The sequence below is a fragment of the Dermacentor silvarum genome, chromosome 1 (genome assembly GCF_013339745.2).
Source record: "Dermacentor silvarum isolate Dsil-2018 chromosome 1, BIME_Dsil_1.4, whole genome shotgun sequence".
Classification (NCBI taxonomy): domain Eukaryota; kingdom Metazoa; phylum Arthropoda; class Arachnida; order Ixodida; family Ixodidae; genus Dermacentor; species Dermacentor silvarum.
Window position 1 is genome coordinate 88,115,283 of NC_051154.1, and position 19,087 is coordinate 88,134,369.

Here is a 19,087-nt window from a genome sequence, read left to right on the forward strand (position 1 = left end):
GTGTTTCATTTGGTTTGCAGAACGTCAGAAAAATAAATTCTCGAGTTTCACGTGCCAAAATGCTTATGAGGGACGCCGCCGCAGTGGGGAACAATTCAGACCAAGTGGGGTTCTTTAACGTGCACCTAGCGCTTTTGCATTTCGCTGCCAGAGAAACGCGGCCGGAAATCGAACCCGCGACCGTGCTTAGCAGAACAACGCCACCACCGCGGCGGGTGACGACGTCAAGCGAACGCACACATCATCACTCAGCCTTTCCGCGTATACTGCACTCCGATACAATATGGGGCCAGACGTGAACGACCTAACGAGGTACAGTGAGGTGAGGCTGAGGCGAGTTATACCAACTAGAAATGCTGTGATTGTGGACGATTTTTGATAGCCATACTTCAAGTGTCAGTTAGAGCTTGAGTGAGGTCGAAGACATTGGCTCCTGACCGAATCAGTCGGTATACTTTACGCTGTAACACATTTGTGCTCATTTATCTTACATAATCAGATATCCGCCTCAAAAAATCCCGGTCACGGCGGCCGCATTTCGATGGGGGCGAAATGCGAAAACACCCGTGCACTTAGATTTAGGTGCACGTTAAAGAACCCCAGGTGGTCCCAATTTCCGGAGTCCCCCACTACGGCGTGCCTCATAATCAGATCGTGCTTTTGGCACGTAAAAACCCCATACTTTAATTAATTTTCCGCCTCAAAATCGTGAAACTAAATAGATTGCCATTCCACTTAGTCTGGTCCCGCTGTACACGAGGAAGCCGTTTTGATAAAATATTAGGCCGAACGTCAATTTATTTTGCTCCCCGGTTCGGAGACGGATATCACGAAACTGGTGCTAGTGTCTCAGGTCAGTGTCTTAAACACTGACCAACTTAAATTATGTAATAGAAATATGCGCCCTAAAACATAATATAAATGTTAATGAGAATACTTTGTTAATTCGTTTATTTCCATTGCCTAATTACGCAGATATATATATATATATATATATATATATATATATATATACGCACACACACACACCCGCCGCGATGGCTCAGTTAGCTAATTAAGGCGTTCCGCTGCTGAGCACGAGGTCGCGGGATCGAATCCCGGCCGCGGCGGCCGCATTTCGATGGAGGCGAAATGCAAAAACGCCCATGTGCTTGCGTTGTGTGCACGTTAAAGAACCCCTGGTGGTTAAAATGAATCCGGAGCCCTCCAACACAGCGTGCCTCATAATCAGAACTGGTTTTGGCAGGTAAAACCCCAGACAGAAGAAAAATATATTAAATAAACCTGCTTACGGCTTTTGACAATCGATGCGGCGCCCTTGCAGGCTACAAACTTCCACGCTGCTAATGCCGATTCTAACATATATTCCCGGCACGCAGCTTGTACAATTTCGGCGTCAATGTTACCACAAGCTATGCCAAAACCAAGTTGAGAGAGATAGAAGGTGACGTATGTTCAAAGTTCGCATGAACCGCTGAGGCGGCTGGACAAAACGGAAAAAAAAAAAAGACACGGGCTACCCTCAAGAGGCCAGTCTACGTTTAGCGTTCAACTTTGACGCCGTGGTGTCGGTAATCATACTCAAACCTATCACTAGCATGCATTTTACAGCATAAATGAACGAACTCTAGACGGCTGATATTTGTTATGAGCCAGTGTTATGTGAAAGAATCTCGAAGTGTAGCGGACAAGAAATAGTATGTTATTGGTGCCATCTGTCTGGTACTCAGACAGCAGCAAGCTTTAAATAAATAAATAAAAGGTTGGTGTCCATGTTCATATGCTGGCGTTATTTCCTCTTAGTCAAGCGTAACTCTCTCTCTCTCTCTCTCTTGACAAATGGTACAGCTGGCGCACGATGCAACCATTAGTCGCTGCTTTATAGTCTGAATTACACTGACCCCTCCTAAATATTGCAGGGCTGGTTTGATCAATCGGATACTTTCTCTGGCATATGAAATGGAAAATTGTCAACCACCCAACTGCAGCTCGAAGCTATATACAAAGGAAATGCATACCGGTTTCCCAGAAAGAAAGCTTGAAGAATTATTCATCCTGGTCCAGGGATCGAACCCGGGACCAACGTACTTCTAGGGCGGCCACACTACCATTTGAGCTAACCAAGAGGCAAGCATGCAGATTGCAGCGCGAGGCCGAACTGATCGGCAACTCGAAGCATGGGGACAGTGAACAATCTTCCCTTCATGAACCCTCCCTACCTGGCGGGCTTTCGCAGAACCAATTTGCCATATTTCTCTGGCATAGCTCTATAGTGTCAAAGGAACGTGCACTCGGCATAATCAATCGCCGTGCTGTGTCCACGTGCACGGCACAGAGCCTGCTTTTTACACACAACATCGCTGCGAGAAGAGCAAGGCCTTAAGCCTAAAAGAATGCACAAACTAAAGCAAAGAAATTCTGCACACCATCGCTGAAGCATTACAGCTGCCACATGCAAGGAGGTATGAAATGTGTCGGGCGTGATATCAGCGCACACGGGATAATAGACAACATGTAAGCATTACACTTGACTTCGTCTGCGACATAACAGCTGTGTACACCAGCGAGAAAACCGGAACGCCCGGAAGAGCCACGAAAATAACAAAAAAAGAAGTTCACTCTATAGATATGATAAATAACGAACGAAAGCTGCTGTAAACGTCGGCGAAATTGGCGACTTTTCCATAATCGGTTCTACGTCCAAGCGCTGATCTGTGAAGCACGCCATATAGAGGGAGGATCTGGGTTAATTTTGGCTGCCCGAGGTGCATCTAAACATAAGTACACGAGAATGTTTGCTGTCAACGCGACTGCTACGACTAGGATTCGATCCGACGACCTTGCTCGCCGCAGCACAGCATCACAGTCACTAAGAAACCACGCCGGGTGTCAGTTTTTCCAACGACACAAGACATCGAACGAGTCGTTCCGCATCGGTCGCGTAGCAATTGATGCCCGCATGGCGCATGGTAGTCAAAGCTACACAAACAAATACAAGAGCAGCAGCCACATATTTTATTAATTTCTTTGTTTAAAGTAGACGAAACAAAGCATACTTAAATCCGCGTAGACAACTATGTCTGTGAATGAGATGCCTTCCCGAACAACGACATTCGCAACTTTTTCCGCCCTGTGCTCGCTTTTGTCGTCGACGTCATGCACTACCACCGTGCGTACGCACAAGAATGGACAGAACCGATAAACAAGGAGAAAGTCGTAACAAAGACGCGTTTCTGCCACGTCCCTTTCTTCGTGCTCCCACTTAATTACGCAGTCTCACGTCGAAACAGCGCGCATGCACAACGGCACGGAAACAAATAGCCCACTAAAACGCATACATTATCGAAGATAACCTTGCAGATGAATCAAACGATGACTATGTTCTAGTGTTACCGAAATAACGACCGCATGAATTAGGTAACTTTTCTAAATAAACGAAGGCGTGTGTCTCAGCTAAGATGAGTGGTTAAAAAGAAAAGAATAAAGAAAGAAAAAAAAAGTGTGAATAACATTTCTTTAAGCAAAGTGGACTCCGTCCATAAAGGAACACAACTACGGTACCGTTTCCCACATGCAGTTCCTGACTCTTTACCACGGTAGAACCACCGCACCGGGCATGTGACGAACGATCCTGGTTGATCCGCATCTTATCAGCAGCGCACAGAAACCACACTACGGCCTGGCTAAGCTACGCAGAAACTACACGTGGATAAGCTTCCCAACGAAATTAAGCAGAAGCAAACCTAAAGCACCTTCCACAGCGTTTGCGGAACAACGGCGATGCGCCACGCCCTTTCTTGGCCGCTAGGCGGAACGAGAAGTATCGGTGGTAACGTAACGCGCTTTCTCCCGACGAAGAAAAATGGGACAGGCCGCCTGCTGTCAAGCGACATCTGCCAGACAAGGCCACCACGGGGAGACCTTCGTGGAGGAGTTCCGTCGGCGGTGGCCCCGAAGGCTGCCATACATTTTGGAGGCAGATCCGCGCGGCCAACAAGGACACAGCGTCAAGGACAAGGCCACCCAAAGCCGCGCGCGGTAAACCATCTACGCCCCACACAGGCCCTGCCATGCGAAGGCGTCGATGAGGCCACGCCGAACGTTCCGGCGTACCGCAATGCGGGAAAGCGAGCAGCACGGCGTGCACGTGCAGTTGGTTGGAGACTAATGCAGCTGCAAAGCTAATACAGTGTAAGTAAGGAAAAAAAAATGGGGGTGGGGGGTGATAAGAGCCGCTATCCGTGCGTTGCATGGAAACCAGTGACCGACAAGCACAAGCGGCACAGGACCGACAGTCGACATATTCCTGAGAGACGTGCACTACGGCAAAGTAAACGAGGACGCGATCACGAAGTGGCAAGGCGGCAGTTTTCTTCGGTTCACTCGCACTTGGAAACCGACCTTCGGTCAACACATTTATGCTGTCAACGACTAGGTTACCAGAAAGAACGGTGGAGTCGTTACTTGCTCTATGAAGAAACACAAACGAAATAATCCCACTGCGAAGCCATACGCATACCTAAATGGCACCCGATATACCATTCAGACCGAAGCAAAACAAGCAGTCTGAAATTTTCGGCTGCGGTAGTTGACGTGACATGTGAAACCACGAAAGACAGCACGAACATACCGTAATATAAATATTACTACTGAAGACTGATTCAAACTACACGTTTCAAAACAGCAGAAACTATAACGTTTCCCAAGAGAAAGTCGACAGACATATGAGTCACTTGCCACAAAGCGGGAGCAAACTACTCCAGATGCAGAGCATCGAGACAGGTCAGAGCAAGGGCCGTATTTCTGAAACGTTCTACTTCGGCGAAATTTCTTTTTCGCTTTCAGGCGCGCGATGATTGGCTGTTTTAGCAAACTTGGATGAGCTGATTGGCTGGTTGAGCCCGACGTCATTCAATTTTGCTCAGCCAGCCAATCAGCGCGCGCCTGAAAGCGAAAAAGAAATTTCGCCGTAGTGGAACGTTTCAGAATACGGTCCCAAGTGAATAACAAAGCTTCTGCGTGTAGTTCCCCATGGAGCACTCCAACCACTTCGCACATCGTGCACTGGCGTTGAAGCAGCAAACGAAAAGAAATGCAAGTAGCTGGCGGCACGTGTGAATGCGAAGCGGTCTGCAGTCTGAATTTCCAAGCTTCGCGTTTCACTGGGAATCATCGGCAGCAAATAGCACAGACGAACGCAGCCGAAAAGGTGGATGGTGCGATGCGAAAAACACCTGGCCCGATGCCGCGATTCCGAGCGGCCGAGGTCAATGAGCCGCGAGGTCGAACAACGGCCGCTCGGCGACAACGGGAACCGTAAACACGCAGGGCCCACCTTGTAGACGCCGTTGGCTCGGTCGAAGCACGAAGCTACGGCGACGATGGCGGGCTCCATGGCGGCGGCGGCGGTGGCAGCGCGGACGGCGGCCGGCTGGCCGAAGCGCTCGGAAGAAAGTGCCCGCTTCCGGTCGTTGCAACCCGGAAGCGGCGATCCAGAGGCGCGCCTCACCCCGCGAGAGACGGAAAGCGGGCTTCCTGCTCGCGTTTCCTCGTCGCCAGGAGAGACGAAACGCGCGGCAAGGTCGAACACGACCGTCGGAGAGCGCGCCACGAAAGAGAGTGCGCAGCCAAAGGACAGGGCAGAACAGGTTTCCGCCAAGGCGACAGGCCCCGGGCGCTTCCGCCGCGGGCCCGGCCAGACCCTGCGGCGGCCTTCCACCCGTTACGCAACGCGGTTCAAGGGCGACTGGTGTGCCCACGGCTCTTCCTTAACACCCTGACCATCACCACAACACGGGCCGACGAACCGGTGAGAAACGAGCGACAACGGTTGTCCCAAGCGGGTGGGTTAACCCAGTAAGCTGCATTTTGTTTACCACAACTACGCCACAAGGAGAGTCGCGCGGCGTGAGAAATTCGTCAAATCAGCGTCGTCAACATTTGCGGCAAACGCGATCACCTAGTCGTCGTCCCCAGCGAGAAAAATGAGAGGACAAATTATTCGAGAACTCGAAATTACAGTTTCCTCCTAACTTGCTTTGCCAGCCTGGGCACGATTCAGGTTTCTGAGACTCAAACGAGACGTGCAAGGGCACCAGCGCGTGAGAGTTCTAGGGTCGTTCGCCTTACAATGGGAACGACGCATCTTCGATAGCGTCACTTAACACGCGAATAGATGAACACAGGAGGCACAGGCCTCAGGACTTGCTTCAGCGACGATTGTAATTTTGCCCGCGTCTACCTTTCCTTCGACATATACACACGCACCAAGCACAGCAGGCAAACGTGTCCACGGTAAACACAGGCACGTTTTCGCGCAGCACACGAGGACAGGTGTATACGGAACGCATGCGCACACTTTGCGCTGCCGTTCACCATCCGCAAGTGGGAATTTTCTGCGTGCCTGTTTCCCTGGACGCAGCCTGTAAACATATTCGTGCACGGTTAGGTCTACGACCAGTCCGAATGAAGGTCAAAGATCACAATCCCTACAAAGCACCTGGAACAGCCGATACAGCGTCTGTGCGTTGCTTTCACAGCCTGAATTCCCAGTAAGTTGCACACACGTCCCTGAAAATACAACAGTGATGACAGTCTTATTCGCGGAAAAAGAGAGGATAATCAAGAGTGGTTGGATAATTAGAGTGACGTCCTCGTGCTTTTCGTGAATTTTACCCACAACACACCGGATTATTTAGTTTTTTCAACATCCACTTTCGCCCCAAATGCGTGGGCCGGTTTTTCCCAAAACATATTCGCATTGCGCGTCCAAGACACTGTTTCGTTTCCCGCGCGGGTATGTAATGTATAGAAAACCAAAGGCGAACTTGCATGACCACTGCGTTTGTGCTTGCGAATAGGCAACCTAAGACCTGTACCATCCAAGCTTCGGCTACATGCTGGCGTTGCCAAAATCGGTGGCACGTGCACCGCGCGAAGAAGACGAACGCACCGCCAGGGCAAGTGGTCTTTCACCCCTCGCCCTACTCAAAGCGTACCCCTTGTCCGGCTTTCCCGGGCTGTCGGACAATTCCGTCACCGACTAACTCCCGAGAGGAAGCGCCTGTCACGGGGACCATACAGCGTGGTCTAAACATAGAGCTCACCCGAGCACGCGGCCGGACCGATGCCCGGCACGACGAGTTGCTGCTGCTTCCGCCCTGCACAGGCGCCGATCTGGGCCGACGCGCGAGCAGCAAAATATAGCCGCCTTATTACAGCGCAGCACAAACGAGGCGCTCGCTGATGCAACTGGCTATGCAACCCCCCTCGCATGCCAGGCGCGGTAGGTCAGCTCGAGCAGATAACCACGGCGCACATACATATTCATGGGTAACGAGAACACTTTGGCAGAAAACCAACGCATAAACAGATCAGGGAAACGGACCACGGCATCCAAAACAGTGAGGCAAGAAGCATCAGTGACATCAAAAATAAAAGCGCGTTCCCAGGACTCGCATATAAGGTACTGTCTGTCAATACATGACGGGAGTTGCTGGTTTTTATGATGATGTGCTGCCATATACTGCGAAGGGAATAGAAGCTTACGGAACCGACGTTGCTAAAGCCACATTGCCAAATTGCATGCACAAATGTCCGCACGACGCGGAGTTGACGTTATGTCTTTTAGAAAGCGCTTCATTGCTGTTTGGCGGCTTCAGGTTCTCTGGTTGCGGGAGTCGGCAGAGCGAAACCAAGGCAGAGCCCAAACAAAGGCAACAAACAGGAAACGAGACGCTAAAGGGTTTCCGTATTTTCGAGTCGTTCCTAAGCATCTCCAGTTCTTGAACCAACATAACTCTGCACAACTGCCGGCGAAACCAACGATGAGAGAAGCGTTACTTCAACGATTCAGTTTTCCACGAAGAAGAGCGCTGCCAACGTACACAGGTTACCCAAGTTGTCTGGCATAGATAACAGGGAAATATGAAGCATGCACATCTCCCAAGTACACAAATTCAAGCTTTCGCGAGTCACGATACTCACAGTGTCATTTGTGGCACAGTTCACTGCAGCGCCGTGCCGCGAAAACACCGACACAGTGTGCTTTTACTCATACATGTGTAGTTAGATGTAACGTTTACGTGTGCCCGAAGGAGCGACTTCTTGAAGGATTCGCGCATCTTATAATGCCACAAGTGGGGTGCCACGTGATTGCACCGTAGCGCTAGCTCTGGCTGTGGTAGGCAATTGGCTACGGGATCGTGGGCTCCGCCGAATAGCGGCTCGCGGCGCCAGTCGGTGACAGCGTCCTTAAGCTCTCTACACACGAGGAACTGCACTATGCCGAGCCTGTTTAGTGTACAAAGCGCTCTATAAGAACAACTCAAACTAGACATCCGTTGAAGAGCGACAAAACTTGACAAAAGTGCTAAACGCCGCGACCCGCGTGACGCCAAGCGAGCACGCGCCGGAACTGTCCACCGCCAAGCCCGCGCGTGCGCTCATCTTCGCATATCGCGAAGGCCTCCGCAAGGACCTGAGCCAGAATTAATGCGGCCATCAAACAGCTGTTTTGAATTCTCGGTCGAGCGCGGGCCGATGCCGCCAGATACGACCGGTTGTGTCGTAAACAATGTGTCGTTGAACTGAGTGCAGACGCTGTGCTGTGCAGGACACGACTGGCGAGCTTCCAAGCGACGGAACGTGGGCAGATAAGCAGTCAACACTATAGAAATCAGGCTTGGCAGAAAAGCTGCGCGACAAGGCCACAGGAAGCAAAATATACAAACGCTGCGCTAACTATGCATACACTGAATAGCTGTCACGAAACTGCGAGAAGGGTGACATAACAGCGTTAATGCACAGATGCAAATATTTGTGTTTCCTTTCTTCGATCTCCGGCTTCTGCCCGGTGCTTTGAATCGAAATAAAAGTCGTCGAGGAAACTGCACAAACTGCTTTGCAGCAGCAAACGACTTTGCGAGCTCACTAAAGATGTGGGAAACGTATGCGACGCACTGACCAGCCTAAGTAAGCGTTTCTCAACACTTTTACCCTTTTTATCGATGACGCGGCGTTGAGATGGGATCTAATCAACCCATCGAATCCGCACGCAACCACCGACAAAAACAAGATATTACAGCCAAAGTGTGGCGCAAGACGGGCAATGACACGATAGGCTCAATCTTTGACACGATCAAATTAAACCCGCAAAAGGCAGACTTGCGAGCAATTTCTGCACTACCAGAGCACCGTACGTCATAGTCGGTGGTGTTGTAAATGAGCTGTATCCACCAGGAATCTCAGGACTACACGCAGGCACGCGTCTCGCACCGGAACCAAGGGAAGGAGTAGGATTTGAAATAAAGCAACCTAACAACGTGGTACGTCAACATACAAATTAGCTGGATATTTGGGCACCAGGAAATTAATTAGGCAACGAGGCATACTTGGCAACGAGCGATTAACCGCCACTTAAGAGCGGACACAACCGCGCAGCTAGCCGGACTCAACCACACCCCACCGCTGGTGAAGAGGGTGAATCTCCTGCCTACTGGGAGCAAGCCATAACACCGTAAAATAATGTACACCCTTACACCCAGAAAGGGTGTAAGGGTGAGAGCTCTAGACCAATATACACCCTTATTCAAATTTTAAGGGTGTAAATTTTTTTACAGTGTACTCGCCGAGCAAGACCGAAATGAAGTTTTGAAAAGTTTGCTACAGCCGGATATTCATCTCCCAAAACTTCTGAACCACGAGCCCCCGAAGCGTTACGTAGACAGTGCAGCTGATACCGTGGATACCACCGGTTAAATTACACTTCCGAAGTTCTCGCAGAGAAGCACCTCAAGAGCAATATGAATACGCGGAATATGCACCTAACACAATTAAAACTAACAGCGGAGAAATCACGAAAAGAGCAGCCCACGCAGAATGCACGTACTCGCCAAGTTGCCATATACGGCTTCGACATAACTGTTCCAGGAGCGCATACACCCCGTCATATACGAGACACAACCAGGTTAGTCCTCCAAGTACTCATCCACAATACGAGTATATCTGACGCGCAGTCTAATTAATTAACCCTCGTGAACAGCGGGTTATATAGGATTATCACATGCCCCATCTTACCCTTCAATCCTATGCCTCTATATGACAAATATATGTATACATACAGGGTGTTTCAGAGAATACTTTCAAAATTTATTTAAGGTTGCCTGTGGCAGATAGCCAAATTCTAGTTAATGAGCTGGTCTACTCGAAGAAGCGGACATTATTTGCACAAAAATTGCAATCTCAACAGACACATTCAACAAATACCTCGCATTGATGAGACTATCGTTTGGAAGTGCGCGAGCCAGTGACAAGGCACACAATTTGCGCTTACGAACAATTCTAGCGTGGGATTTTTTCTGAATACGGGCTCAGACGCGTACACTCCTTCTACTGAAATTCTACAGAGCACTCGAACGACGAAAAGCCAGTGAAGCAATTACTTCAGGCAGGCGGCATTCGTGAACTGGTCGGCATCATTGTTTTCAGAAAACGAGGGGAAAGAAAGAAAAAGCCGCGTGCATCGTGCCTGTCTAACCTTTCAATTGACGGCAGTTCAGGTCTATCACACGCCGCGGTGTGCTGCTCAAGTCGTGGGTTCGATTTCACATGGCGGCAACATTCAGACGAAGACGGAATGGAAGAACTCTCGTGTTACTTAGATTTAGGTGCAATTTATTCATCCATAATCCTGCACTACGGCGTCAGCGAGGTTCAGGGCACACCCTTTCCATAGCGGACTGAAACTGTGAGAGCGACCGCTGGTGCGAGGACACGTGCACCGAGAATAAATGCAACCGGTTTACTGCAATATGCGCACTTGGCGTGTTCCGCATTCGGTCTTCCCAGTACCTCTTCTTGGGCCCGCTTAAGAACCTCCTTTACACGGGGTCTTTCGTAGTTCGTACACAGTTGTCCTCGGAGGTGCAGGCACAGCACAGGCACGTTTACACTCGTCGTGGTGTAAACAACACCGAAGACGCCGGGCGGCCAAGTTTGATTAAGAAGTAGTCCGTGCCGCGCTCTTTCAAAATATCGAGGCCGTAAACATGTACCCTCTTGGTGTGAACAGCCGCCACTGCACGTGTCCACCAGGCCGCGTGGGCTACACAACATATTTACAAGGTGCTGATGGATGCTGCTACTATATTGTCTGCAGAAGCCGCGTTCCCACGGGAACACCCCGTCGAAGGCAGCTACAACACATCTAGCACACGGAATTCCACTTACAATGCAGTGCTGTTTACGGAAGTCGCACACCCGTATCCAATTATTGTATAGGCAGCATCGGGCGTCACGTCGTGTTGCCTGCCAGCGTACGTATCTCATAGCCCAGGTGTTGTTTTGGGACGTTTGTCCCCATCGATCAAACAACGTCAGTATCTCGAGAATAAAAAGTACGCGAGAGCAGCAGATAATGCACAGCGATTCTAGGAGAGTTTTTAGCTACAGGAGCACGCACCGATGAGTAATTCAAATAAAATGTGTTAGAAACACGCGTTATTGTTAGTGGAGTGCGCTGTGCTCGACGTTTCGCGTGCACATTAAATAAATATGTAGGCGTCGTATTCCCTGCTGGTGTCAGCATTCAACACACCCAAAGATAGGCTCCATAGGGCGGCCAGTTGTAACTATTCCTTCTCGCTCGAATTTATGACGCTGGAACGTCTGCTCTCTTTCTCGCTTGTTATTTTTTTCACAACGACAACGTTACACTAGAACTGTATAATCACTCGTTTTTCACCCATCTCCGTATGCATGAATGACATTTAAATAGCGACCCAGAGTTCCATCGAGCCTTGGATGGAACTCTGGGATGTTCTAGATAAATGAGGATGTTTGAAACAAAAGTTCGCTACACCAATTAACATAAGCTAAAACTTCGGTACGCCGGCAGTGCATTCATAGATAACTACTACACCCAACAGTGTTCATCACATCGAAGTATCTGTCATCACAGCAGGGGAAAGAATTACATAAAGCACTGTGCGACGCTATCTGTTCCTTCGAACTCGCGACGTTACCTAACAGCCAGGTGGGGCGTGATAGCACGCATGCAGTCCAAAGCACACCTGTCTGGAAGGCACGGACGACGGCCCTTCGATCCAGGAAGCGCTCCGAAAGCGATCACGACCCGTCGTGCAGAGTGCACAATCTCCCTCGCCTGGCTTCTCTTTCTGGGCTATCCTAAACCGAGCGCCTGCGTTGTTGTGTGTTGCTGAAAAAGTTTATGCAATCGGTCGCAACAGGAAGCCAGCAGGCAGGGACCGCTGGGAGCCATTTAGGAGGTAGCGGCTGTGCCGCCGATGGCGCCAGATTAGTGAAATAGCCCAGGATAAAAATGGCCACATCGGCTGGATAGAGAAGCAGCACGCGGCCGAGAAACTTCGAGAGAGTTCTTTCGGACGCGCGGGCACAGCGCGGCGGCCATGCAAAACAGGTTTCTTTCCGCACACGATGTCAGCAGCACCCGAGAAGTGGCGCCACTAGTTCTGCAAGCGGGACGGCACGCCAACAAGATCTCCGGACACGAAGACACAAGGTGAAAACAGGACGGGACAACGCTGGTCTTTCAACCAACAGTTTACACTGCGTGCAGCAAAATATACCAGACGAGAGAAAAGTAAAGAAAACACACAATTCGCCCAACTCTCCACGTCATTCCTTCGAACGTGAGAAGTTAGGCAAGAAAATCCTTTTTTTTTATTTATTTATTTCGCTCATTTTCTTGCGCTTATGCGCTAACATAACGCTGCCATCTCAAATGAAACCACCCGTTTATATTCAGCACCACGGTTTAAGTACAAACCCCATGCAAGCGATCTTGTGCACGACGGCGACAAGCGACGCGATGGAGATAGCTGTCGCGTTTGATCGTCGCCTACAAGTCGAACCCCACGCGGGCGACGAAGTTGAGCGACGTCTCCATGTAGTTGCCGGTACGAGGGCAGCAAATAAGCGCCTAAACTGGCGCGACGCGTGCTTTATTATTTCAGTTGACGTGTTCTGCCGCGAAGAGCAGCATAAAATATTCCTGAAGGTCTTGCAGTCAGTTCTTATCCTTGCAGGTATCAAAATTCGGTCGTTTGCTCATTCCATGCGACAATCGGAAGTACTTGACTGATAGAAATCCAGTTCCGGCTTCGCGCTATTTGACTAGTCGCTCACAGCACTTCCGGGCGATGAGCGACAAGAACGGGCGACCTGTTCGCGCAACGGCCCGTTTCGTCGCTCGAAGCCGTCGCTCGTCGCCGTAGTGCATAAAATCGCTCTCATGGGGTTAGGACATTGCCGCAACAAGGTCCATAACATAGCACTATACACCTTGTACGCCACATGACAAAAGCTTGCAGAACATACTTAGTCGTCCGTGTCGTTACTCGCCTAACCAGGGGGAACTATTCTGTTGGATCAAGAAATCGAAGACACACTCACAAAGAAAAAAGAAAGCAATGTCCTGATTAACTTTAAATGATGCTGCTTGACGGTCTCCAGCGGGCGAGGCGGTAGACGCACTTGACATCGAGACTAGTCTTATATCGCTACTCACGTTTCAGACAAAGCTCGCTCTGAAACACAAGAGTTAGCGCAGAACTCTTCTGTTGCTGTCAATTTTACAAGCAACTCCATGGTCAGTAGAATCGAAGTGTTAACTGTCTTCACCAAACGTGGTTACTTGGATGGGACTAATAAAGTTGGAATTCTGCGCGTGTATATTACTTATAATGAAAGCTGATATGGACATCCTCTGCTAAACGAAATCACTGCACGTATGGCCGCAGCTAAGTATAGGACGTCTAACATCCTGTTGCATCCACATTACTTGCCGGAACCTCTCTCTCTGGAGATCCTTGCGCACTGCTGTACATCGTTCTCTATATTCACTGTGCTGTTTCTCCCATGCGGCGTAAGTAAACAATGATATGAACCATCAATTACGCCCCACAAGAACCTTTATGCTGAAGCCCTCCAGCGTTTCCAAGCACCAGGAGCTGCATGGGCGCTCCCAGGGCTCAGCAACAGAAATTGCTCCTGCCGGCTTCGTTTCTTCTGGTCACACGTTCCAAATAAGGAAGATAAGACGGTACACGCACAGACAGCGGATCAAGGCGTTCGACAGTAACACAGACGCCTCCATGCGTGATATGTTGGATTCGTGAATGGACAGTGCGAGCTGCAACGATTTCTTCACTGCCTGTGGGGGGTACCAAAAGTACGAGGGGTACCAAAAAGTTTTCATCATTATGCATAATTATTAGAGCTACGTGAATGAATATTTGCCAGTATAATAATTGAAGTGTATGTACACAATAGTACTAATAGAAGATAGTATCCCGCAAGATGGAGAAGATTGAGGATCACAAGCGTTATGACGTTTGTACATTTGAAGGGCTATAGCGTCCAGTAAATTGATGAAATGACAACTGTCTATGCTGATGCTTGTCCATAATATGCCACTGTTGTGAGGTGGAAGAGAAATTTCCAAACTGGTCATATGTCTTTCACTGACGAACCTAGAATTGGCCGACCCTCTTTTTACTGATGGTGCGGCCACAGTAAAGAAAGTGGAAGATTTTATTCTGCAAGATCGGTGAGTTACCATTCAAATGATCATGTATGAAACAGACTTAAGCTATGGTAGCGAGTAGAACATAATTCACGACAAACTGCGTATCTCTAATGTGTCTGTACGTCGGGTACCTCGACTGCCCACACCTCTACAACGGAAAACTCGACGCGACCTGTCAATGCAGATGCTAACTCTTTTGGAGCACCCCAAAAATGACTTTTTAGGCGTTTCGTAACTATGGACAAATGTTGGATCTACCTCTACGATCCGAGACTAAAGATATGGGCTAAGAGCGAAAGCACTCTGGCTACCCTACTCCCAAAAAGGCCAAGGTGCAAAGGTCTGCAGGGAAGGTCATGTCGGTATTCCGGGACTGTCATGGAGTCATCCTCACAGACTGCCTTCATAAATGTCTAAATATCAACAGCGCAAAATACGGCTCACTAGTGAATACATTACGAGATGCTGTGAAGTAAAAAAAGCGTGCTATGGCCTCCAAAGGTGTCCGTCTTCTCACTGGTAACGTACCTGCTCACTCATCTCAAGCTGCGGCTGTGGACAATGTGGCTATGAAATATAGCGCCATCCACCTTATTCTCCTGATCTCGCACCAAGTGACCATTTCTTGTTTCACCCGCCGCGGTGGCTCAGTCAGCCAAGGCCTTGCGCTGAACACGAGGTCGCGGGATCGAATTCCGGTCGCGGCGGCCGCACTTCGATGGAGGCGAAATGCAAAAACGTCCGTGTACTTGCGTTGTAGTGCACGTTAAGGAACCCCAGGTGGTCAAAATTATTCCGGAGCCCTCCACTACGGCGTGCCTCATAATCGGAACTGGTTTTGGCACGTAAAACCCCAGAAAGAAGTATTTCTTGTTTCAAGAAACGAACAATCTACAGTGAAGTCTGCGATCTAATGATACAGTTGAAGTCATTCAAGAGGTCAAACAGTGGTTTTCCATGATATCTGAGAACTTATACAATAAAGGCCCTTCGGAGGATTAAAAAGCACCAAGAGAAATGTGTGAATTTGAATGCTGAATACGTGGGAAGCCTTAATTACTATAAAGTAAAATAAAGTTTTTCGTTTATTTATATCATGGTAATAAACAGAACACTTTGATAACCCCTCGCATATAGCCACAATAACTGTCAAGGAAAATTTGGAAGCACATAACAATCCGAAACTTTCACTGACATTTGAGCGATAAAATAAGTATACTGGAGGCTGCTCGCGACGATTCGCATTGCCCTGAAGCACAGTTCACTTTCTTGTCTTCTGCACAAACTGTTTTGCTTGCACGGGTACGAACACCTTAATTGAACCAACGTACGCCTTTCTCTCATGCTGAAGCGCACACGAGGTCGAAGTTTTTATTTCTGGCAGCAGAGGCCAGACTTCCGTATGGGCCAAAACTGAATGCCCGTCATGACCAGGACAGATGTCCAGACAAGTTTGTGTCTGTCACGAAGGATAAACACGAAGGATGACTAGGACAAGGCCCAGTTTATACCCTCTTTCTCAAAGTATCAATTTCCCGTTTCTATTTTCCGTGCCTGTCAAATAACTCAAAACACGCACACCTCAAAGGAACGCTAAAGCTGCACAGCGTTGCTCGATCGATTCTGTGTTTCGACGATAATTGTGCGCATGAATGAGCTGATACGCCACCTAAAGAGTGCATTGCGGCACGATTTTTGACATTCAGTGCACGCACAGGTACTTGAGCTATCCGGTGAAGCCGTTTCAGCAGGAACTACCGTTTTTAGAAATGTGGTTTGTAAACAAACGTCACCAAGCTGCAGAACTGTGGAAGAATTCTGCATAGAACTGTGGAAGAATTCCGCGTTCGATTTTCCCCGAAGCTACGTTTATGATGGAGTTCAATAAACTAGTATGAGCTTATCCTTCTCCCTTGTACGTTGCATTAATTCAACTGCCAATCAGGCAACACAATTACACTACCGGCTGTGAATGCGCGTACCGCAGGGTAGCCCGCAACAACAGTAACGGCACCTGTGTAATACACAGGGCGCACACGCTAACAAAAAAGAGAACGCCATTTTCACTTCCGCTTGGCCGTGCTAAAAGCGGCGTTAGTTACACCCGATCCAGAAAAATAAAGTTTTCATCTAGTGCACAGCAAGTTCTCATATGGGGCGCGCTCACAGCGCTCATTACTCGTGACGGCCTTCAATGTCATGACTAGTGACGCCGCAGCTTAAAAATAGGAAATATATTTGCCAATAAACAAGCTTTCAAATCACTCTAGACGTTTATTCGTTCTCGACGACCGTACTCGGTGACACATCGTGCGCACAGTCACAGTACTACATCACGTGACCGACTGGAATAATGTGCATGGTGTTGGTGGCAATGGTGATTTGAGCATCACCTTTGAAAAGCGGGGGTGGTACATGCACATGCCACCGAGTTCCTTATTTACTCTTTCTAGTTAAAATTCTGGGCCCTTCGCATTTAAACGTTTTTATAGGGACATAAAGAACAGTGCTCTTAGCGGCCGCACGTTGACACAAACGCGGTTCCAATGGAAGAACATCTTATTTCTTTATTAAAAGTATCAATAAATACAACTATAAATAATTAAAAAAAGCTATCGCAGAGGCAGTGAACCGGAATTATCCTGAGGACCCAGCTACACCACGTCACATGAGCGCGAATAACGAGAGGAAGGGGGCACGCATCCAGAAGCTGACGTCTATCCCTCCTTTCTTACCGACATTATACAGAAACTTTTCATAGCCCCAGGAGAGAACACAGCCGGAGTGGAGAGAGGCCACCACATCGTATGGCATCCGACGAGTATCGGCTTTCAATGACCATCAGCGTCCCTCTCCCAAGGCACGCTGAAACATGCGTGAGGATACTACAAAAAGGCTGTTCACTGCACTTACACAGAACGTCATACATATCTTCGGGGTGACTTTAGTTAGGCATACGAGTGTTTCAGGCGAAAAAGGTGTTGCTGTTGCTCTGCAGCAATTACTTCTAAGTATACGGAGTATTTTATTTGTGGTTCTGAGACACGGTAACTGTCTAGCCGACGACTTACACATGAGCATCGGCCAACAAGGAGACGATATTTTTTATTAATTAATATCCTTAACTATATACAGAGCCTAATAGTAGGCCCATTAGAGTGCGGAAGATAGTACATCAATACATAAATACAAATACAAATGGCTGATAAAACAAGATGAAATGCAACTAATGCATTCAGGTTCACAAGAAATATCACTAAAATTAAATTATAGGGTTTTACGTGCTAAAACCCCGATCTCATTATGAGGCACGCCGTAGTGGGGGACTCAGGAAAATTTCGACCACCTGGGGTTCTTTTAACGTGCTCACAAGAAATATCACAAAAAACATAACAGTAGAATTGTGATTAATACAATAATATAAAATACAATAATTAACATATTATACAAAAGTATAACATCTCAAATCATGAAACAAAGACAATTCACATTGACATATCTAAAACACATGGTTAGTCCTCAATGAACAAATGTTGCGACAATGAACCTTCTACAGATGACGTTACTGCGACAATTTCACATGGCAATTCAGTCCAATTCGTGGGAAAGAAAGAGTGCTTATATATATTAATAGGTGGTAATGGGGCAAGAAGAGGACTGCATAGGAGAAAGGGGGAGATTAAGATGACGGCAAGGAGAATAGAACCAAAGAGGGGATATTTTCAATATTTACGGGAGAAAATTATTTCGCACATAAAAGCTACCCCACTTCTCGCATTCATATGCGTTACATATACGGCGGTCTCAATGCTTAGAACAGTTACACGCAATGAATAACATTATTTTAATTTATTCGTAATTAGCAGTCCGTTAAGAGCTTCGTTTATTCAGCAATTTTTTTTTCTGCTCACGCGATGACTCGGTCAACAATCCCATACTTTTTTGAAAATATGCTCGAATCCGTTCGTATTATAAAGGTAATGCGATTGATTCCGGAGCTTCCCGGATTAACGGAAGTATTCCGTTCTAGACCACATCAATTAAAATGAATGCAAGGACTCGAGCAGGGCGGAATATGGCGCCACCTACGGTTAGAAAATGCTTACAACCTTCCGTGAGATTCCCATCGCCTGCTTTGCGCCCCCGCTTCCATAGCCAAACACGCCCGGCTATCTGTACTAGCCGAGCTCGCTCGCGCATTAAAGATAGAAAAGCTGTTTCTGGGCGTCTCCCGTCAAGGCTGGAATGTTCCAATAATACGGACGCGGGTAACGACAGAAAAGGAAAGAAATACAGAGAAAGGCCATGGCAGCGTTCAGTGCAACGCGAGTGTATACAGTGACGGTTTAATCTAACCGGCGCGAAGAGGACGTGGTCCTTAGGGAGGGGCTCATTATCTCTCTGCCCATAAGACCGCCTCCCTCTGATGACAACAGTGTCACTGACTGCAAGTGCATACAATGGCCAGACGAAAAAAAGAAAGAAAAAAAAAAAAGGTGGTGCTCGCCGTGGACAAGG

General features: G+C 48.3%; 1 protein-coding gene across 2 annotated transcripts in view; it reads right to left on the minus strand.

The window, feature by feature from the left end:
* Window positions 1-19,087, minus strand: part of LOC119431916 (E3 ubiquitin-protein ligase AMFR-like) — a 150,452-nt gene that overhangs the window by 95,418 nt on the left and 35,947 nt on the right. Inside the window, exon 1 of one of the 2 annotated variants that reach the window (XM_037699367.2) lies at window positions 5,336-5,518. The exons of the other annotated variant lie outside the window; for it this stretch is intronic. Within the exon in view, the coding sequence (XP_037555295.1) occupies window positions 5,336-5,395 (60 nt within the window). The 5' untranslated portion in view covers window positions 5,396-5,518. Of the gene's footprint in view, window positions 1-5,335; window positions 5,519-19,087 lie in introns of those variants that run through there. 2 annotated transcript variants of the gene reach the window in all.